The sequence below is a fragment of the Equus asinus genome, chromosome 10 (genome assembly GCF_041296235.1).
Source record: "Equus asinus isolate D_3611 breed Donkey chromosome 10, EquAss-T2T_v2, whole genome shotgun sequence".
In the NCBI taxonomy this organism is placed as follows: domain Eukaryota; kingdom Metazoa; phylum Chordata; class Mammalia; order Perissodactyla; family Equidae; genus Equus; species Equus asinus.
In genome coordinates, this window is record NC_091799.1 from 59,168,044 (window position 1) to 59,190,476 (window position 22,433).

General features: G+C 37.2%; 4 protein-coding genes across 19 annotated transcripts in view; 2 read left to right on the top strand and 2 right to left on the bottom strand.

Annotated features, from left to right (window-relative positions):
• SGTB (small glutamine rich tetratricopeptide repeat co-chaperone beta) overlaps positions 1-11,830 on the top strand; it is a 78,307-nt gene extending 66,477 nt beyond the window's left edge. For 2 of the 3 annotated variants that reach the window (XM_070519589.1, XM_070519587.1), the window contains exon 11: positions 11,422-11,830. In XM_070519589.1, the coding sequence (XP_070375690.1) occupies positions 11,422-11,452 (31 nt within the window). In that variant the 3' untranslated portion in view covers positions 11,453-11,830. The remainder of the gene's footprint in view (positions 1-11,421) is intronic. The other variant, XM_070519588.1, reaches the window with a different exon arrangement.
• TRAPPC13 (trafficking protein particle complex subunit 13) overlaps positions 1-18,066 on the bottom strand; it is a 33,377-nt gene extending 15,311 nt beyond the window's left edge. For 4 of the 12 annotated variants that reach the window (XM_014856360.3, XM_014856359.3, XM_014856358.3 and 1 more), the window contains exons 1-5: positions 17,926-18,066; positions 7,509-7,577; positions 6,853-6,952; positions 5,374-5,458; positions 1,197-1,324 (exon numbers count right to left, since the gene is read on the bottom strand). In XM_014856360.3, the coding sequence (XP_014711846.1) occupies positions 1,197-1,324; positions 5,374-5,458; positions 6,853-6,952; positions 7,509-7,577; positions 17,926-17,971 (428 nt within the window). In that variant the 5' untranslated portion in view covers positions 17,972-18,066. Of the gene's footprint in view, positions 1-1,196; positions 1,325-5,373; positions 5,459-6,852; positions 6,953-7,508; positions 7,578-17,425; positions 17,567-17,925 lie in introns of those variants that run through there. The other 8 variants (XM_070519581.1, XM_070519580.1, XM_070519579.1 and 5 more) reach the window with 2 other exon arrangements.
• On the bottom strand, positions 12,595-17,941 carry SHLD3 (shieldin complex subunit 3). Of its 2 annotated transcripts, none has more exons than XM_044772531.2 (2): positions 17,926-17,941; positions 12,595-14,369 (listed from the first exon to the last, which is right to left on the bottom strand). In XM_044772531.2, the coding sequence occupies exon 2, from the start codon at positions 14,250-14,252 to the stop codon at positions 13,497-13,499; it is 756 nt and encodes a 251-aa protein (XP_044628466.1). In that variant the 5' UTR covers positions 14,253-14,369; positions 17,926-17,941; the 3' UTR covers positions 12,595-13,496. The 2 variants fall into 2 exon arrangements, with proteins under 2 accessions (XP_044628466.1, XP_044628460.1); XM_044772525.2 differs by lacking the exon at positions 17,926-17,941 and adding an exon at positions 17,426-17,562.
• Positions 18,067-18,631: 565 nt separating the features above from the next.
• TRIM23 (tripartite motif containing 23) overlaps positions 18,632-22,433 on the top strand; it is a 32,917-nt gene continuing 29,115 nt past the window's right edge. Inside the window, exon 1 of one of the 2 annotated variants that reach the window (XM_070519578.1) lies at positions 18,632-18,801. In XM_070519578.1, coding sequence (XP_070375679.1) covers positions 18,721-18,801 — 81 coding nt within the window. In that variant the 5' untranslated portion in view covers positions 18,632-18,720. The remainder of the gene's footprint in view (positions 18,802-22,433) is intronic. The other variant, XM_044772442.2, reaches the window with a different exon arrangement.

Sequence of the window (22,433 nt, forward strand, 5' to 3'; positions counted from 1 at the left end):
AAAAAAAAAAGACAAGTTATGTATGCTATAGAATATACAAAAGGGGGGATTTAATCTAGTCTCGGAGGCCGGGAAAGCCTCTTTGAGGAAGTCATGCTGAGTCCGAAATATGAAGAAGTAGATGTAAACTCAGAATGACTCAGGCATTCCTTTGTAAGGGAAGAACACATTTCAGGTCATGGAGGAGTTCAAAGGTAAGAGAAGAGAGAAGAAGAGTGACAAAAAGTGAGAAGTAGAATGGCTGGTAAGGACTAGGTTGCGGTGAGGTTTGCAAAACCTATACGAAGCCAGAACTTCCTAAGGGTAGGGGGAGGTCACTGAAGAGTGAAGTGACTTATCCAAGATGGCACAGTTAATAAATGATGGAGCTAAAATTTGACCCCAAAGCTCATACCAATCACACAATATATATTAAAAAGTGTCTACAACAGAGCTTGTCACCAAAATAAGCTGATTAAATAACAGCTAATATTATATACTTTAATATTACATACTTCTTTAAGACAAAGAAGAGAAGCAAAAATGATGATGTAAGTGGACATGAAGAAAAGAGAATAATGAGAGATATTTAATAAGAACGAATAGGCCTTTGTGAATTGATAGGATGTGGGGGTGGTAAAGTAGATGGAGAAGTCTAAAATTACTTTAGATGGCTGCAATTTTCATATTTGCCTCTCAGACAAAGAAAAATGGAACATTCACATTCAAATACTTCCACAGGCCAGAAATACAGGATTTGAATTTTTTTTCCTCATAGCTTGTCTTTGGTTCTGTATTTCTGAGTTCTCAGGAGAGTGCATGTACACAGTTAAGTACAGAATACAGAACTGAAAAATTGTAAATTTTAAGATAAATGCCATTAATACCAGTTGCTAGCATTTTAAAAAATAAGAAACATACTTTTAGACAGAGTGTTACCTGGGTTTTAAACATTTGCATGTTTTTTTATGTTTTAGATAAGACTGTCTGTAGACGCAAAAATGAAACTCGAGAAAAAAGAGGACAAATTAAGATTCCTTCCCCTACAAAACAAACATTTTGTCTGAAGTTTGCTCTGGTAAGCATGCAAACGTGGCATGTAAAATTCCTTCTGAAGTAGGTTCTTAGGCTTAATAATATGTGGAAATAAAGCAAAAACTTCAAATTAAAGCACATATAAGTAAAAGCCTTTGAGAACTATTAAAATTAATCCTTACATGTGTGTTCCAATTTCCTTTACTTCATGGTGTATGACATCATCAATACAACAATCAGGTTTAAGTTCAGCCACTGCAGCATTGGAGGCTGAAAGATTTAAACGTTGAGAACTTGTCTGAAGATCAGCCTTGAATGAAAGAGGTAAAAAAAGTCCAAATGAGACTGGTTCCCTACAGGGTGTATGGGTATGTGTGGAAAGAACAGGGGAATAGGAACAAGGAAGTAGGGATGACAGGGGAGCAACACTTCTCTGTGTAAGTCTTTCTGTATAGCGCTGACGCTTAGAACCAGGACAATGGTTCACACACACACCAACAATAAATAAATAAAATCGGCCAGGAAGTTGGAGGAATCCAAAATGAAATAAAAACGGTACCAGGGGCCGGCCCAGTGGCCAAGTGGTTAAGTTCGCGTGCTCCTGCTGCAGCGGTCCAGGGTTTCGCCGGTTTGGATCCTGGGCGCGGACATGGTACGGCTTGTCAGGCCACGTTGAGGTGGCGTCCCACATGCCACAACTAGAAGGACCCACAACTAAAAGATACACAACTATGTACTGGGGGGCTTTGGGAGAAAAAGGAAAAAAAGAAAAAAACTCAAAAAAAAAAAAAAAAAACGGTACCAAATGAACCTGCCTGCATTACAAACGAACACAACCATGGCCCGGGGCTGGGGAGAACTAACCTAAAGTTTGGCAAACAAAAGCTAAAGACAAAAAGAATGGCATGCAAATGTACTCTAGCTAGCCCATTTGCTTTGTCACTGGGGTATGGATTAGTAATTCCGAAATCTTTACATATATACTAGGACTAAACAAAAAAAACCGAATATATTATGGATAACAAGAGACAAATTTATCACCTTCAGAGAAAAAGAAGTACAAATAAGGAAGGGGAAAAGGCTGCAATGAAACCTTTGCTGTTGGACTGGAATTTGAGGCAACAGTATGAACATAGCTTTTTTTAGGAAGATCAACCCTGAGCTAACATCTGCTGCCAATCCTCCTCTTTTTGCTGAGGAAGACTGGCCTTAAGCTAACATCCGTGCCCATCTTCCTTTATACGTGGGATGCCTGCCACAGCATAGCTTGCCAAGCGGTGGCAAGTCTGCAACCGGGATTGGAATCGGTGAACCCTGGGCTGCCGAAGTGGAACTTTCATGCTTAACCGCCGCGCCCCTGGGCCGGCCCTGAACATACACTTTTTAAATATATATACAGATGGATATTACAGAAACAAATATACATAGATGTGTATGCATGTGTTAGTATATAACATCAAAGGTAAATAACCATTCAAAACAACATTAGATGTTAGAGACCAAGTGATTCGTAGACCTAGAGATCGGCATTGAAGTCATCAACTAAGAAAGGACTACCTTCTCTAAAGTAGTACCCCCCTCCCACCTAGTTACTCTCTATCCTATTCACCTTTTCATTTCCTTTTGATCATTTATCACTCTCTCTAATCGTCTTAAATGACATTGTCTCTTAATGTCCGCCACTTTCTATCACATTCAACTTTAACTTCCTTTGTAACAGTTATCACATTCTATAATTACTTTATTTATGATTTTGTTCACCTGTTTCTTTCTGTCTCCCCTACCAGAAATGTCAGAGTTATGGAGGCAGGAACCTCTTGTCCTCTCTTGTTCACCACTATAACACAGTGCCTGGCACATTGCAGGCAATTAAGAAATATTTGTTGAATACTGAATGAATGAAGTTATGATAAAACTTCAAGGCAAATGTCAAGAAATATTCAGAGAAAGCAAAGATCACATTAACTCATGGTGATTAGGAGAAGTTTTTACATAAGAGCTAGGATTCTTTTAAGTTTTTGTTTCTTTTAAAAACCAGTTAACAGGTTTTCTGCAGTTAATTCTAACCTAACATTCTTACTGCTAGGCATTTTGAAGTGGGATATTTATTAGGGCGATCTCTTTTGTTATTGTATTCAGTTATCAAACAGGAGTAGCTCACACTTATTCGGTACCTACTACGTGCAAGACCCTGTTCCAAGCACACTGCTAACTTAATGCTCACCATCCTGAAGCAGCTAGTTGTACTATCCCTGTTTTATAGACAATAAAACCAAGGCAAAGGGAAGAAACAACTTCCTCAAGGTTATACAACTAATAAGTAATGGAGTGGAGATTGAAAATTCTTTAACAAACATTTTAGGAATTAGAGAAGTGGGGGAAGGAAACAGTTAAATCCATGGGCTTTCTGTCTAATGTTTTCCTACGTGTCATTTTCTAAACATTAATCATAACTACAGTGTATTTTACATATGGCTGAACACTTTTATCTTTCTCCTTTTCCACTATTATAAATAATGCTGCCTGAAGATTTATTTCCTAATTACCTACTAGAGTATGCCAGGGCTTTTCCAGAAGCTGGAGATAGATCCAGTGAACAAAAAAGACAAAATTTCTGCCCTTGTGGGGTTTAAATGTTTGGAGAAAATAATAGCAGAGAAAAGGAGGAATGGAGGGCTGGCTTAGGGTAGGGAAATGCAATTTAAATTGCAGGGCAGGCTTCATGCTGCAAACTGATTTTTGGATGAGCAGAATCTGAACAGGCCGATGGGGAAGGGGAGAGAGGGATCCCTCCAAGTAAGTTAAACAAAGCTGGCAAAACCCTAAGTGGGAAAGCTCAAGACGTCTTCAGAGGCCATCAAGAGTCTGGTATAATTAAGGGATTCATGTTCAGGAAGAGAGAGAAAATATTTAAACACATTTAGAATAAGCTTCAGGAGAATAGAGGCTAAGGTTTTCAGACTTACTAGTGAAGTTTTTTTTTTTCAATTACAAAACAAAAAAACTAGTGGTTTCCAGTTAAATGTGGTAGATTACACAAGCATTCTTATTCTCAAAAAGAACACAAAAATGACAGCAAAGGAATAAAAAAAGCACAGATCCACAATCTGTTCCACAATTCTAAAATCCCAGGAACTGGAAAAAATTAAGCTTTGAGGGCAGAACGTCGGGCGGCTCTTGTTAAGTCTTCTATGCCTTGACTTTCTTTTTTTGTCAACTTGAGGTGTCTTGTGCTGAATGTGGCAATATGTCAATCTCATATTATTAGTACGTTTCTATTTAGATCTTTGTATCTCTCTTACACTTTTTGCTTTATAAAGCCTGTGCTGTTTGGTGCACAGATGTATGTATACTTGTGAACTGTAGCTACAAGCAGTTGTTCTTGAACTAGGAATATCAAAGCACTCCAAACTGTACTTCACAGAAGGCAAAGGCACCAAGTCTTCATCTATACAAAAACACTGCAACAATCTTCTAAGTGGTCTACTTCCTGCAAACCACCCCATACAATGCTTTCATAACAGTCTTCTAACAGTGTGAATACCTCTGCTCAAAAGTCTTCACTGGGGCCGGCCCCGTGGCCAAGTGGTTAAGTTCGCACGCTCTGCTGCGGCGGCCCAGGGTTTGGCTGGTTCAGATCCTGGGCGCGGACATGGCACCGCTCATCAAGCCATGCTGAGGTGGCATCCCACATGCCACAACTAGAAGGACCCACAACTAAAAATACACAACTATGTACTGGGGGACTTTGGGGAGAAAAATGAAAAATAAAATCTTTAAAAAGAAAAAAAAAAGTCCTCACTGACTGCCCACTGCATTAAAAAAAAAGGCTAAAACCTTAGCCTAGCTTTCAAGATGCTCCACTGTATGGCTACTACACATCTCTACAACCTTACCTTTACCAAGTGAATTCTGTTCACTCCTACAAGAACCCATTACGTGTTCCTATGTCTCCACCTCCAATTACCATGTCCCTTTTGCCTTTTTCTCTAAATCCTACCATTCTTTCAAGATCCTCTCGTGTTCCCTCTCCTCCAATAAACCTTCCTGATTGATACAGTCCCCTATGATCTTTCCTCCTCTTTCAAATTTTGTCAATCACAAATTATTAATAAAAACAAACAATTACTTTTGACTATACATTTTCTCACTCAAACTATCACAAACTTTGAGGATAAGGAAAAATGATTCTGTTCTTAGCATATCTTATACCTTTAGATGTTCAATTAATGCTTGTTGTTAATGACAATTAAAAAGTCCAGTATCAAACATACATTTTAACGAAGTTTCAAAAAGATAACAGATGAAATTAAAAAGTTTTCTGTAAAAAACTACATCCCAAACAAGAATACCACTTACTTTTACCAATATGTCTTTTACAACTTGATTGCTATCATTATGAACGCTGATATAACTGGAAAAGGTCTCTCCCAAAAATATATTCCTGTGAAATAAAATCAATTTTTAGGCAGAAATCCACTCAAGTTTTATTACAAATATGCTATTTGAGCACCACCGAGAACTACAAATGGAGAAAAATTTACTGATGGACAGATCTCAGGTGAAATACTGCTTTAATATCCCTTTGTTTACACGAGGCTGTTCATTCATTACCTAGTGCAATGCAAAATACTGATTTAATTTATAAAACAGGATCCATATCTTGGCCCTCAACTACCGCACAAACCTCCAGCCTCCCTAGAAACAAGTTATTGAAGTCAGATCCATGCTAAGACTCTTATGATTTGTATCTGAAGAGGCTAGAAAAAGGCAATTTTCCATTTTTGAAATAACTTATGTCCTGAATCTAGAAGAGACCCGAGTTATTAATCTCAGAGTATTTTCTACCAATTTATTTTATTTTTCTAAGTTATTCTAATAATGACTAGTGCCTTTACTTTACATATTTATAATAAATAAATATTAACAAAGATTATAAATATAAATATATTTATATATTATACAAAAATATAAAAATCTAATTGCATATATTTTATAAATATATTCATTTATATTTTCTACATTAATATATTTCTAGGTTTTCAAGACACTAGTCAATGACCACATTCTGTAAACCTTTTTTTTTTTTGAGGAAGATTGGCCCTGAGCTAACATCTGCTGCCAATTCTCCTCTTTTTGCTGAGGAAGACTGGCCCTGAGCTAACATCCATGCCCATTGTCCCCTACTTTATACGTGGGACGCCTACCACAGCATGGCTTGCTAAGCAGTGTCATGTCCGCACCTGGGATCCGAACCGGCGAACCCCAGGCCGCCAAAGCAGAATGTGCGTACTTAACCGCTGTGCCACTGGGCTGGCCCCTGTAAACCTTTTAAAAAAACCTGAAAAATTTCTTTTGGTCTCAAATTCTCTCAGTTGCAAAAAGTGTGGAACCAGGGGCTTCTACCTCATTAATAATCTAGAATAAGAAAACAGCTAAGAGCAAGACAAGGAATAATGAATTTAGAGTTCCTAATTAGCTGACAAGTCAAATAACTTATGTCGGGAGAGGGCTATGAAGGTGAATAAAAGCTGCTTCTTAAAGACATTTAGATTAGTTAAAATAAAAGGAATACATGGGCATTCAATAATATAATAAGATCTAGAGAAGAAAGTTAAAATTTTATCACCCTAGGAACCACTATTAATATTTTGATATGTATCTTATTTTTTTTAATTAAAAATATCCAGAATCACATAGTATAATTTTGGTAAATCTTATTTTTACCACTTAAATATATGGTGACCACTTTTCCACCCCATAGTTATTTTTTGAAAACATGATTTGTAACAGCTTTAAAGTATTGTTGCATTTCTTATGTGAATGTATCATTCTTACCCGAAATTCTGTGGTAAAGTCAACATTTCTCCCAACATTAATATTTCTGCACCATTTACAGTTGAAGGATCATCTCTCATGAGTTGGTTAAAGAGATCTCCTGTAGAAAGAGAAAAACATAAAATTCTAACACCTACCCTGTAAGTAAGTTTTACTTACATAAAGAAATAGCTGGGAAAGATATTTTTTAAAAAAATCTCTTGACAAAAATTGTATTAAAAAATTAATTTCTAATCTTCAATACAACAAATGCATGCCAAAAAAATTCTGGTTTCACAGAGAATGAACACTTCAGAAACAAAGAATAATATAGGTCATGAGATATAAAATATATTATAGAAAGCTCCAATAATTTTAAATAAAGGGAATGCTAATACATACACTGATGAAACATTTGGGGATAGATGCAATTTCAATAGTATCATGACTATAAATGTATCTTAACTAAACTAAAAGTCTCTTGTTGCCATGAGATATCAATAGTGTCTTGACTTATAGATTGTGAGTGAGACCTATTAGATGGCGACCACCTACATGGTTCAAAAACAGGCAACAAAGGATTTGCACAAGATTGGCAACGTTAGGCTTATTCCAAGGAATTATAGGCAATCCAGGTTTCAACTTTTCCCTAGGTGCAAGTAAAGTATGTGCCATACCAGGTAAGTCTTTCTCTTCACATGTTACTGGAATATTGGTGAATAAAGTAGGCTTAGTCAACCGCATCACTGTAAATTAAGAAAATAAAAAAAAGAATAAAATATTAATTATTCTTTGGACTAAGTCCAAAGTGTATGGTATTCATCAATTTTATACTACTATAAAATATAATTTAAATGATTCTTAAATATTAAAATACTTCCTAAGATTATTACACGGCAGTGATTTACTAAAACTGTTAATATATAACAAAAAGAATTCTATATATAAGGAAAAAGAACAACTTTGTTTTTATTTACAACCTAAAGAATTATACAGGTTAAATGGAAATGTAATATACCTCATTATAGAAAAACTGTAAAATAAAGGAATTTTAAAGCTTAAGGTATATTATGAGAATAAGGTTTGAAAAAAGATCCGGAGTGACTTCATTATAAATGATATCAACAAAATATTAACTAATATTGGCCTGACATGGAAACAAGTTTAGATGCACCATTTTGAATATGAAACGAATTTTATGAGGAAAGGATCTTTATGAGCTTTATCCCTCTGTTATAATCACTGGCCACTGGAACTTCAGTAAGTGGTCTTTCAAGTAATATTAATTCTGTGTAGAAATTATGACAATATCAGTCAATGCACACGTTTATAAATTCCAACCAAAACTAAGATTCTTCTTGGAACATGTCAGAATGTGTCTAAAGTTTATCTAGAAAAACAAATAAATGAAAATAAGTTAAGGAAATTAATGGGAAAAAATGAGGAAGAACTGGACTTATACTAAAACAATTAAGTCCATAATCAACAAATCGGCTTATTAAGACCATACAGACATATTAAAAAGAAGGATTACTAGAATGCAGCAAAAAAAAAAAAAAATCAACTTATAAGGTGCTAAGACACTGGTTAGCTATCTGGGAAAAATAAAATTTAACTGACAAATTCATTTCAAATACCAAATAAACTGCATATGTATCAAATAGTTAAATAAGACAAAAATTAAGCCACAGAAAACTAGAAAAAGTGAAAATTTATTAAATCTGGTCTAGAGAGGATAGGACGTTCTAATCAAAAAAAATTTTTTTCAATTATTTCTAAGGATTGACATTTGACCACATCAAAATAAAGACAAAACATAAAATTTATAAATCATACAGACTTGTAAAATATTTCAGAAAATGAGTCACAGAAGACTATTTATTTACACTCTATTAAAAATGTTCATTCAAATCAAAGCCAAAAACCTTCAAAGGCAATAGACCTAAATGGTCAATTCACAACATAAGTAGTATTCATTAGAACATGTAAAAATGTACCAGTTAACTACTAACTATCTAGCCCTATCATTCATATCAAATTTAGTGCCTTTCTCATGCTGGTCTGAGCTTAAATGTCATCTTTTTCAGAAAAGAAGTAACAAGTCACCCTGTTTCATAACACTTTGTATTTATCATAAACTGTATTTATTTACATATTTGTTTATAGCACTCCTATCCAAATTCCATGAGGTTTGGGCTCTTACGAATTATGCTCAGTTTGTGGCCTTAGTGCTTGACACAAGTTTTGGCATATAGTATGTTTTACAGATTTTTGCTGAATCAGAGAGTTAGCATCTCACCAAAGCCCTTAAGAAATTGGCATTATTTTGAAGATGTACGTTTCATGAGCTGAGGCCATTAAATAATGTTATATTAAATAAGTGGCTGTTGAAATAGTCCACAAATGATAACCTTAACTTTCTGAAGTCACTTGTATACATGGTATTTACTGAGCATTTACTAGTGCCAGACATTATGCTAAATTCTTTACAAGTATTAACACTTTAATTCTCCCGACTATGCTGCAAGGTTGGTGCTATTATTATTGCCCGTTTACAGATAAGGACGATGCCTGGAGGGGGTAATTGGCATATAAATGATTATACAGCAGATAGATGGCAGAACTAGATCTGAACCCAGGTGATTTCACTCTGTTCAAAAATAATTCTCTACATTATTAATTATAAGCCCAGAGTCAAAAACCTGGAATGTCGTGTGTTATCAGAAACATCCCCTGGGAATTCAAAGTAGGACTCTATCTCAAACAGGGCAGTAACCAGCTAAAGATCAATGTCTTTCATTTTCAACTAGGAAAACAGATAAAAATTAACTACAGTCTGAAGGGGATAGAAAGGTGCTCTGCAAATGATATAGAGACAGTTTTTCTCACAATCTAAATATTTAAGACACTAACCTCACTTTTAACACCAATTAGTGTTCTCTATTTCTTCCTTATTTTTTTCATTTTGGAAGAAACCAAACCTTAACAAATGAGGAAGTACACTCTCAAGGGAATCCCGAAACTCTTTTTTTAAAGTGTCCTCAAGTTCACCCAAATGTGTAGCCAACTTATTTGCTTATAATACACTCAAACTTCCATTATGTACAAAAGTCCTATAAAGCTTTGTTTCTGCTGATTCTGTTTTTAGTTCTGTGGGTAAAGAACAACCCTCCATTAACAATAAATAGATCTCAAACTGGTATTAAAAATACTTGTTTCCTTCATATTTTCAAAAAATGGTAAAAATCAGCAGGGGGTAGCAGTTGGTAAGAAAAACTATCACCTTGTAGACACGAGGAAAATGACTATATAGCACAGTTTGTCACATTGCAGATTCTTAAACTGACAAAGCCGAGTTAGTGACATATAACTGTCTCATTCCTTGAAGGACAAAGTATGCCCATATCAAATACAGATTTAAAACTCAGTATTTCCTGCTTTATAATGAATAACTGGACCTCAAAAATTAAACATAATGTTAGCTGGAAAACAGTAAATACCAACAAAAAGGTTAAAAAAAAAAACTGGCAGAGGAATTAGAATAAAGCACTGGTAATTAAACAGTAATTTTGTATCCAGCCTTGAATATTAAAGCAGGGTCTTAGTCAAAAATTAAAAGAGGCAAAAAGAATACGTGATTTTTCAGTCAGGTCAATTATTCACTACCCAGTTAGTGCTATGTGTAGAGACACTCTCAGTGGAACTTGCAAAACAGAGACATTTCATTTACTTATGAAATTCAGGTTTCATCTAAAATCTAATAAAAAGGACTTTTATAAGTCTTCCGTAAATTAAGAAAAAGATAGCCCTGAGGTTACAAACTAACGAATTGGGTCAAGATCATCTTGCATATACATTTTTCTTGTCTAGAAGATTAAAAAAAAAAAATTACAGAGAATCTTCTTCAGGTTTAAGAGTCCCTACCACATTCTACAATTTTACCTGAAAGCATGCAAGTTTGTGAGTCTTGGATTAATTTTGGGCATTTTGAGCAGATTAAGTCAAAGTGAATCATTATGCACTTTTGGAAATTTTAAAAAATAGGTCTTTAGGTTATTTAATAAGTTGGTAAATGAAGTTCAACTCATGTGATGCCCTCCACATCTTTTTTCTTTGAAGTCGACAACATTTATTTGAAGGTAGATAGCTTGTCAGGAAAAATAAAATTATGGTACTGCTGCCACTTTCAGAGAGAACAAAGGCTGTTGGTATTTTACCAAATGCCCTCAGATTCCACTTTTGCATACACATCTTTGTTTCCCCAATTTCCATGTCTATGACTTAACAGTGGAACCCAGAAATACTGCTGAGCTCTACTACTAGCTAACACTAGAGCAATCAGTCCTAAGGTTCTAAATACTCTAAAAAGGCTTCAAAGAAGAAGCAGTGGACTCTGAATTCCTAGGCCTTGATTACTTCTTAAGTTCTGTCTAGGCAGATGATAAATGAAGCTCTCCTTTATTTTTTATTTTTAATCTTTTTTTTTTGAGGAAGATTAGCCCTGAGCTAACATCCACCACCAATCCTCCTCTTTCTGCTGAGGAATATTGGCCCTGAGCTAACGCCTGTGCCCATCTTCTTCTATTTTAGATGTGGGATGCCTGCCACCAGCATGGCCTGATAAGCAGTGTGTAGGTCCACACCCAGGATATGAACCAATGAACCCCAGGCCGCAGAAGCAGAACCTGTGAACTTAACTGCTGCACCACTGCGCTGGCCCCGAAACTCTCCTTCTTTTAAGGTCACTGCATTACCTGCAATAAAACTCAATCTTCAATTTCCCAGTTCTGAATTATCTATTCATTGTTCCTCAAAGGGATAGAAAGCAATTTATTTAGAGCAAATCAGGAAAATTTAAATCTGCCACATACAGATAAAAAGCAGCTCTTTTTAATGCGTGCTTTTTGGACTAAAAAACTACTTGTAAGAATCCTATGGCCCCTGACCGTACCTTATATTTTCAGTTCTATGTACAATTATTTCAAATGAATAAAAATGTATCATAAAAAAACCCACTGTATTCTTTGTAAGTGACCCTGTCTTATGATTATCAAACTTCTAATGCTTGATTAGCAGCCTTATGGTAAATAAGACCTGAACAATAAAAATCAAATCCACCATTTATGATTGCCTAATAATATCAACCACTGCAAGCCTGCTGGCAATACTGAATAACTTCTTGAAGTTTCTCCAGCAGTCTTGATTGAAAAGTAAGAAGATTAATGAATAAAAGAGGAAATAATTATTGAAAAAGTTACCTTGGAAACTCCCTCTACACCCAGTGATTTTTCATTTAAAGACTTTTGGAAGCATTCATGCACATGATGATTATTTTCTAGACAGGATTCTCACTGAGATAACAAAAGGGTACTAAAAGTAGTTAAAAACAAAACAATGTCTGGATAAAGTGAAACCTAATTGGAAAAGATTATCTCTTTAGTTAAAATTAGGAGACTCCTTGTATTTTAAGCAACCTCAGCCAGCCCAGGCTACCAAGAGTCCTTCCAAAGGGCACATTTACCATGTATTATCAAGCCCTATCACGCCAGGCAGTGCCACAGGCGAATCATGTCTCTGCTTTCCTAATGAGCACAGTCTTACTGGTTTTTCTCATGGACTTGGTTTGACTACTTAACAGTAGTAACGCCATGTAAGTAAGTTCCATAAGGGCAGAGCCTATGTTTGTTTCCTTCCCTACTATATTCTAGCACTTAGCTCATCATAGGCATTTAAATTTGTTAAATGAATACATGTTTTTATAAAACCTTTATTTTATCATCACTTTGGGTATTTTTATGAGGTGACATGTAAATCCAATTTATAACATTTTGCTTATGAGAAACTCACAATGATTCCAAGAACTAGCCAACTAGTAATCAGCATTAATGGTCATTAAGACTGAATTACCTGTATTAGAATAAATAAAGAATAACTTGATCTCTTATCTGAATTTGATACCTCCCTTCAAAACAGGTTATAGCCTTAAAGATACATTATGGACTTGGGCAAATTATACATTTTGTACCTTTGTTTTAAAACGACACATCAACTATTATCTATTACTTAAAACAACACATCAACTACTGTCTATTACATATCTTTGGAAATATCAGCAGAATCTGGACTGATCTCCCAATTTGAACTACATTCATGCCACTTGAATAGTATTCCTAGTATTCCCAATAGAACTGGTTTTAGTTTTATTTTTTAAAAAAAGTCATTACACTTTAGGTGAGTAAAGAAAAAAACTATAAAGTTAGATTTGAGGGCTTCACCAAAATCCTATTTCCTATGATTCATAGGAATATCTCAGTCAACCACTGAAAAAGTAACACAACAAAAGGAATACATTTACCTGTAAATTCATTGTAAATAATAATTTATTCCAATTTATTTAAAAGAAGGCTGACACAAGTATAACCCAGAAAGTTCTTAACTGACAAGACTAGGAATTCACTTGATAGTAATTTACTTCTGGGATACAAACCGTATACCTATTACCACACGTTATTTTTCACAATGTTAAGAATAAAACTGGCTATATTAGCAAAGCGTCAAATAAAAAGTCACTAAAAATTTAAAACTGGTAAAAAATTTATTCATTTCAGTATTGCAGTTCATACTCAGTTCATTGAGAATATTCTTTTGACAATCAGTGGAATTCATTACATACTAAAAATAACACCATATTTATGCACAAATAAATCAATTTTCCCAGTAAGAGCCAATCTTCCTTTTAGAAGATTTCCCACATATTCACAGTACATAACATCACAGAACACCCATATTTGGCCTAAATGTCTCTGAATCGTAGCATTACAAGACGGAAGTTCATTGTGCCTGATAATTCGATTGAGTTTTGCCCAAATGTCTTCCAGACTCTGGCTCTTACAAACAGTGTGTTCTATTGTCCATCTTGCTCTATAAAGTGAGTGCAAATTTAGTGCCTTTAAACTCTCTTGCAATTTTTTGGACAAAGGAAAAATATTTTCAGTACTATTACTGCTAGGAAGTGAAACACTCCAAGACCTCTTCCTGAACCATTTTCCTTTTTCTGATTGCTCATCCAGACTTCCAGAATTAGTCTGTTCATCCAGTGTGTGTGACCGGATTAAGTGCTTCTTTTTTTTCAGATCAGGTTGAAACTCCAATAGATCTACTGTGCAATCATAACTCTGTGATTTAACATCACGTTCTGAAATGGTCAAGTACTGTTTCACATCTTCAGCTGCCTCCTTAGAAATCACAGGTGGTGATTTTTTAGGTTTGAGTGGAAGTTTGGACCCATCATGCAGAAACCAAGGAATAAATCTCGATAATGGACGTGTAGGAAAGTCTTGAATTGCTTTCTCTGCAATTTTTGGCAGTTGTGTGGGATCACTCTCATATGGTCGATAATGAAATATTACTTCTGTAGTCATTCTGCAGTAATCCAGTTACTCAATGAAGATAAAATTTCTTAGCTGAGCTCCTCAGAGCTAGAATGTAATTTACAATGACAAGACTGTCTCTCCTTCCAAATCAGAGGGAAACAGGACCTGAAGTGGAAGTATTGCAAAGAATAAGATATGGTAGGGACAGCCTACATACAAATAGGCAGGAAGAAAAAGAAAATCAAAAACCAATCGCAACATGATATTTTATCAAAGTGCTATTGGTAATTGTAATCCACAAAATTGGAAATTTTCTCTCTCACCAAAATAAGGGATCTGAATTAAATGCCCTATAAGATCACTTCCAGCCTAAAAATGGTAGTAGTCAACATGTTTAACTCAACAGATATAAAAGTTTTGGAAGTATTGATATTAATATATTAAGTAATAATCTTAAGACTACAGCAGAAACAAAGAGCAAATCAGTGATTCTTAAAATACTAGATCCATATGAAGATAACAAAAATGTAATAATAGTTAAAAATTTGAGCTATCTGAATTGAGGACAATGAAAATCACTGTAATTTTTAACCTATCTTGAAGAAAATGGATCATCTTATACTTTAAATATTTTATTTTTTTTTATTTTTCCTTTTTCTCCCCAAATCCCCCCAGTACATAGTTGCATATTTTTAGTTGTGGGTCCTTCCAGCTGCGGCACGTGGGACGCTGCCTCAGCATGGCCTGACAAGCGGTGCCATGTCCTCGCCCAGGATCCGAACTGGCGAAACCCTGGGCCGCCAAAGCGGAGTGCGCAAACCCAACCACTCGGACACAGGGCTGGCCCCCGTTTTATACTTTAAATGAATTTTACCAAATAAATGTATAGACAGAATACATAATGATTTTATTTCATTCTCAGTAGTAAACACTAAAAACTTGAAAATGGTTTAACTGCGTTTTGGTCAGGCTAGGAACTGGTTTTGTGACAAAGTCTGCTCTGCATAATTGGGGCACTTAAGCAGTATCAAGACCTTAGTACCATGGTTCCTGAATTCCAATCTGGAGAAGGAATAAGAAGGCTAGACCCTTATTTTTTTTTCTCTTAGAAAACAAAAGTCCTCAAGTTGCCCCAATTAAGTCATTGATAATAAGTTCCAGCATATAGTACCTAGGCTCAAGAACGGTGGGGCTGGCCCTGTGGCCTAGTGGTTAAGTTCCGTGTGCTCCACTTTGTCAGCCTGGGTTCGGTTCCCTACACCACTCACTGGTGACCATACTGTGGCAGCGACCCACATACAAAATAGAGGAAGACTGGAACAGATGTTAGCTGAGTGAGAATCTTCCTCAGTAAAAAAAAAAAAAGAGAGAGAAAAAGAATGGAGCCTTTCAGGTTCTGCAAGTTAGGCTTCCTAACCAGGCCCAAAGCTGCAAGAGCCATAATGCAGGCTCTTCTATATCCTAACTACTGTAGAAAAAAAATAAGAAGTTGAATTCTTTCTTCCCCAAATCATTAGAGAACTACTTGATGAAGGTTCTTCCATTGCTAGGATGACCATGAGTGTGGACTCCTGTCATGATGTCACAGTACTCACTTGACCACTGATTCTGAAGAGTCAGACGTAACTAATCTCATAATGATTCTTTCACCTACTGTTAATATCCAGTGACTATCAAATTTGACAATTCTGAAATTCACACATGACTGTGATCCTTAACATCCATATTTTTAATATAGATCTACATATAAATAGCATATTCTTTCAAGAACTAACCAAGCTTTTAATTTTTTCTTCCCTCTTCCTTACACTCTCACCTTGTAAGATAGGGGTCTGAGAATTCTTTCATCGTCTGAGCTTATTCAGTGTTGTACTCCAGGGACACTGAAGTTGTGAGCTCCTTAATATTTACATACATAAGAAAGTAAACTTAAATGACATATAAATTGATATATTTGGCATCCAACATCAGTAAAATTAAAACTTGTGAAATTCTAGATTAACTAGGAAATGGGGAAGAACGGTCCCAAAGAGCTTTAATAAAGTTTAAACTATCTCTGAATTTCAAAGCACTTGTCTTTTTAGGCTGCTAAAATACTCTTTCCCAAGTGTCTTCTGTTTTGGAAAATAAAGAATAATAGAAAACTAGAAGTTCCCAGCCAGCCCTTATGGTATAGTGGTTAGGATTTGGTGCTCTCACCACAGTGGCCCAGGTTCATTTCCCGGTCAGGGAACCACACTATCCGTCTGTGAGTCGTCATACTGTTGGGGCTGTGTATTACTGTGATGCTGAAAGCTACGCCACTTGTATTTCAAATTCTGGCAAGGTCACTCAGGATGAAGAGGTTTAAGTGGAACTTCCAGATTAAGGTAGACTAGAAAGAAGGACCTGGCCACCCACTTCCGAAAAAACTGGCCAGGAAAACCCTACGAATAGCAGCAGAGCATTGTCTGATAGAGCACCAGAAGATGAGAGGATGATGCAAAAAACACCAGGCAGGGTTCTGCTCTGCTGTACACAGGTTCACTAGGAGTCAGAATCGACTTGATGGCACTAAGGACAACAACAAAATTCCTAATGACGGTTAGCCTCCATATCACTGGAATTGAGAATTAAAGAACATGACAGTTCCTTTTTTTTCTTTTTCTTTAGGAATAACCCATTTCAGTTCAGTTCATTTGCTCAGGCTAAATTTCCAGGTCCTATTGCTATATAACTTAATATTGCAATTTCTTAGTTCTACAGTCAGAGACAGTCTTGTTAACCCTAGCTACCAGTATACGAATTTATGTTACAAGTGGGACTGGTGAGCTTCTGGAATGTTTGATGCCTACATCATAACTGGTGGGGATAATGGTCCCTTAAAACGGATGCCACAAGGAAGGTAAGTGCCATTCAACTGAATTCAAATGTCTATTGAGTATTTTCTCAGCTCAGTCCAAGAAGGTATTAGTAACCACAAAGTACAGCATCCAAGAAATAAAAAGTGCATATGTGGTAGTAGAAAACAGATGAAATAAAGCTGAAAGTATTTCAAATAAAAGGTTCTCAGAAAACAAAAGGAATTCTAAAAAAAACTCTGCCCTGCTGGTTTTCCCTAAATAATGACCTAATTAAACCATCAAACTTACTCAAAATTGTTTGCTATGTACAGAAAATGAAACTTGACACGAATTTTCCCATGCACACAATACTTTGAAGCGTAGCAAGTTTTAACAAACCTAAATTATATGTTGTAGTACTACGTATTCCTAAATCCTTGGCACCGCTGACGCCGCGATACTAGGCCAATTTTACAGATGAAGCTGAAGCCTGGTCACTTCCTCAGTGCCACATGAAGAGACAAGAGACAGAAAGGAAAACCACTTTAGATGTCCGCCGTAAATCATCTTGGTTCACAGAGCTCTCCCCGGTTCGGGTGGGGACGTCAGCTTCTGCAGCTAAAATCTGCCTGGTGATCGCAGCAGCATATAACAGAGTGAGTGATTTACCAGGTATCTATTCCATTCTGGTGGGAGGCTCTCAAACCTAAAAGGCAAAGAGGTGAAATTGCTTCCTCCCGCTTGGCGCCACAGGACAGAGCAGGAGGACGAGCACTGACAGTGTTTAAGAAGGACGAGGCCTACATCCCAGAGGCCAGGTCTTTGCGGCAAAGGCTTCGAGAATTAGTGAGAGAAGAGGAGAAAACAGATTAAGGGGAGTCAGGTTCGCAAAAGTTTACCTTTCAGAGCCAGCAGGTGCTCCTGCTTGGGGGGATTCACTTCCATTTTGACCTGCACTTCCGACCCACTGCCTACGGAAGCTGAAGAGGTTCAACCCAGCCCGGAAGAAAACAGAAAAGTGCACATTCGGGTTTGACAGGCTGTCAAACAGGCACCCGACGGCTTCTCTTTGCCGGTGGGGCCTCAAATTTTCTTCTTCCCACGTCCTTTGCGGATCCAACGGCTTCTTTCTACCACAGCCATCTCTTGCCGCTTAGAGCCCTACACATAAAACACCTCTCTATCTTCCAGCCACAATCACACATCGCGACTTCAAGAAACCATTTCTTGGTAACAATACCCGGCCTCGTAAATACCTACACTGTAGAGTAAAAGATACCGATGTGGCATGCTGGGATTTGTAGTTTATACAAAACCGCATTGCATGCAGGGAGATGTAGTCTCTCCTCGCCCCTTCCGTTTTAAAATCGGGAGAAGAGATCGTAACTGGAGCGGGAGTTTCACCGTGAAACTTTACTTCTGTTTTGTGCCATCTTTTTTCTCCTGCCTGAACTTTATTCTTTCCATCAGTTGCAGACTTCTTAATAACAATAAAAATACAGCGCCATGTGTAACGCTGCGCAAACAGCTAGCGACAGGCAGGAGGAGGAGCAAAGAGGTCGGCCGACCGGCGCCCCGCGTCGTACTGCGCCTGTGTGCCAGTGGCGAGCGCCGAGGCCTCTGGGTAGGTGGCTCAACCCCGCCCCTCGGTGGAACCCCGGGTCGGCCGCTTCTGCGGTGCGGCTGCTCCTGGGATGGCTGCCCTGGTTGTAAACAAGGCTGGAGCGGGACTAGACAGTGGTCGTCAGGGCAGCCGAGGGACGGCCGTGGTGAAGGTGAGGGACCTTGCGTGCTATGTTCTCCACCATCGGCCTCCCTTCTCTTCATCCCCGAGGTCTGGCGGCAGCACCGCGGCCCTGGCTGCTTTGGGCGGTATGCGCCGCCTTCTGGGCCCCTGTCGGCTTTATAAGCTTTGCCATCCCCTCCGCGACCTTCATCCCTGCTGGCGTGAAGTTGCCTGGTCTTTTGCCCATGCCAGTCCTCTGCTTGGCATCGCCAACGGGGACGCTTGTGAAATGTCGCTTATGGGCCTGTGAGAGTGACCTGGGCTGATCTTTCCCCAGGTCTTCCGCTTTTAGTTAAGCTCAACAGGCATTAATTAGTTCATTTTTATTAAATTGAGCCGTTATTATCGCCAGGTACTGTGTTAGGTATTTTAGCTTGTTAATACTTATGAAGTAGATGTTACTTCCCATTTTACAGGTGAGGAAACTCAGGTTTAGGTTAACGGATTGTGTGGCAGAGCCAGAATTGACTGGCTCTGAAGTCTGCTTTTACTGTAGTTCTACTTCTAATAATCAGGCATCTAGTACTGGCTGATCTGCCCCCTCCTCTCTTGGTAGTACAGTCTGTTAACGCTTGAGAAATGTCCAACAGCAGCATAGCTGGGCATTAACGCCAGGGTATATGAATTGCCCTTTGCTTGAACTTTGGAATTCTACCATGTGTAAACGCTCCAAAATGCATTCATTAAAAAACAAATCAATTGAAATAGGTGAATTCATTTTCCCCTTCCGCTGTCCGTATGTGGAAAGATCTGAAAGGGAGAACTGATCTCAGTGGTTTGTAGAGTAAAGAATTCCAGGATCATCTGTAATTTGAGCGATTGGTAATTCTCATTCCTGGCTTCATATTAGGATCACTGCAGACTTTAAAAAAAAACTGGGTGCACTCCTCCTCTCTCAGTTCTGATTAACTTGACATCAGCATATTTGTTACATTCCTAGAAGTGATTTTAATGTGCAACCAGGGTTGAGAATCGCTGGAACAGATAGTATCTGAAGTTTTTTTAAGATCTTGACCAACTATGTTATCCATTAGTATTGGTGGTGGTTGATTTATCTGACCTTTATATATTAATGAGGTTATTCTGAAGGTACAAAGCGTATCTGAGATGCAGAAGAGCCCTCTTGTTATTAGGTGTGTTGTATGGTTGAGATTTTATTTATTGAATTGTGCTTTTCCCAAGAGAATACCTGAAGATTATTTTGTGAATTAACTTGAATTAAGTTGTCGTTGGGGCCGGCCGAGTGTTTTAAGTTCCCACGCTCTGCTTCAGCGGCCTGGGGTTTCGCTGGTTCAGATCCTGGGCGAGGACCTGGCACCGCTCATCAAGCCATGCTGAGGTGGAGTCCCACATAGCACAACCAGAAGGACCTATAACCAGAATATCCAACTATGTACTGCGGGGCTTTGGGGAAAAGAAGAAGAGGAAAAAAAGATTGACAACAGATGTTAGCTCAGGTGCTAATTTGTAAAAAAAAAAAAAAAAAAGTTGTAATTGGAATGGACATTATTGCTGTATCTACTTTTGTTACTGTTTGCCTCAAAAATATACCAAAGCCTGATATATCTCCATTTTGTCACAGCACAGAGTTTGATACATTAGAGGCTCACTTTGTTCATTTTCATCTTTACATGTAAAATATGCCTGAGCTATGCAATAAGATAGTCCTTTTTGGCAAAATCTCATTGTCATTTTCAGAGATGAAAGCAAGAAGTATTCATTGGAAGGTAAAAGTTGAAGTATATAATGCTAATAATATGTAAAATGGCCTCTTGCTTAATGAACAAGTTGATAATAACAGGGTTTTTATCATTAGGGAAAACAAAGACAAAAATCTGATGTTATGAGTTTATTTACATTCAAAAAAGAATCAGGGGGCCGCCCTCTGGCGGAGTGGTTAAGTTCGCACGCTCCGCTTCAGTGGCCCAGGGTTTTGCGGCTTTGGATCCTGGGCATGGACATGGCACTGTTCATCAGGCCATGCTGAGGTGGCATCCCACATGCCACAACTAGAAGGACCCACAACTAGAAATACACAACTATGTACCAGGGGACTTTGGGGAGAAAAAGAAAAAATTAAAAAAATCTTTTTTAAAAAAAGAAGGAAGTTTCTTTTGAATAGTGAGCCTCCTAAGTCTTTTTAAAATATGAGCTGGTTTATTAAAACTTGATTTGCATGTAATAGGTTTGAAGGCTTTTTTGGCATATGTGTGAAGTTTGTAGAATTAAGAGCCTTTTTCCTATCTAGGACTTAATTTCTTATGCTGTTAGCCACAATTCCTATTCATAAATGCTGAAGGAAGAATTTCTTACTCTGTTATTTACTGAATTGATGCAAAACAGTCTAGTAACTTTAGTTTTGGACGGGTGTTTTAATTTGGACCGGTTTATTTATCAGTGGAATTTTACTAGTGCTTTTTGAAAAAATCCATGGTAGCAGCATAAGTTCTTTCATCTTGTGCAATGATGGAATCAGAGAGATATAAGACGTGAATGAACTAAGTAAAATTTTAATTTGGTTCTTTGGAATTTCTTGTTATACACAAGTTTAATATATTATGGTGTCATAATAGAACATTTATAGAAAATGCGTTTATTTTATAATATCGAATTCTGTTGTGAATATTTTCTATATTTTATAATATCGAATTCTGTTGTGAATATCTTCTGTATTTGAAGTATTTGAATTTGAGATTTAAAAATAATTTTTTTTAAAGATCATTTTTATAATGTTTTGTGTGTGTGTGTGTAAGATTAGCCCTGAGCTAACATCCACTACCAATTCTCCTGTTTTTGCTGAGGAAGACTGGCCCTGAGCTAACACTGGTGCCCATCTTCCTCTGCTTTATATGTGGGACGCCTACCACAGCGTGGCTTGCCAAGCAGTGCCATGTCCGTACCCGGGATCAGAACCAGTGAACCCAGGGCTGCTGAAGTGGAACGTGCGCGCTTAACTGCTGCGCCACCGGGCTGGCCCCTAAGTGAGGATATTTAAGTGAAAGTTTTTTCCTGCCTGTTTAAAAAATGTAAGATAAATTGAAATGTATAATATATATAATTTGTGTGTAACTGTTCTCCAACTGTTTCCTTTCCTCGTAGAGAAACACTATTCCAATGTAATCAGTTTCCTGTGTATCCTGTCAGAAAGATAGTATGCCTATATGCTATGTATATATAAATAAATAGATGCTCTCTTTCTCTTCCCACCTTTATGCAAAAGTTAATATATTCTGTATATCATTTTCACTTTGCGTTGTTCCTGTGAAATAATTTTGTGTGTACATAAAAAACTTCCTAACTCTTCCTCACTAGACTGCATAGTTTGTGGTATATGAATGTACCACAATTTATTTTCCAGTCTTGTATTGATGTATATTTACTTTATTTCCAACCTTTTGCTAATGCAAATGGTGCTGTAAGGAATGACATACAGATCTTGTCATACATGTGTGATATATTTGTAGGGTAAAGTCCTGAAGTAGAATTACTGAGCTATTCAGACTTTTGATGGGTTTTGCTGAATTGCCTTCCATAGAGGCTACATCAGTCAGTAAACATTTCACAGCAACCAGCAATGAGAGTATCTGCTCTCCCACACTTGCACCAGCGCAAAGTGTTATC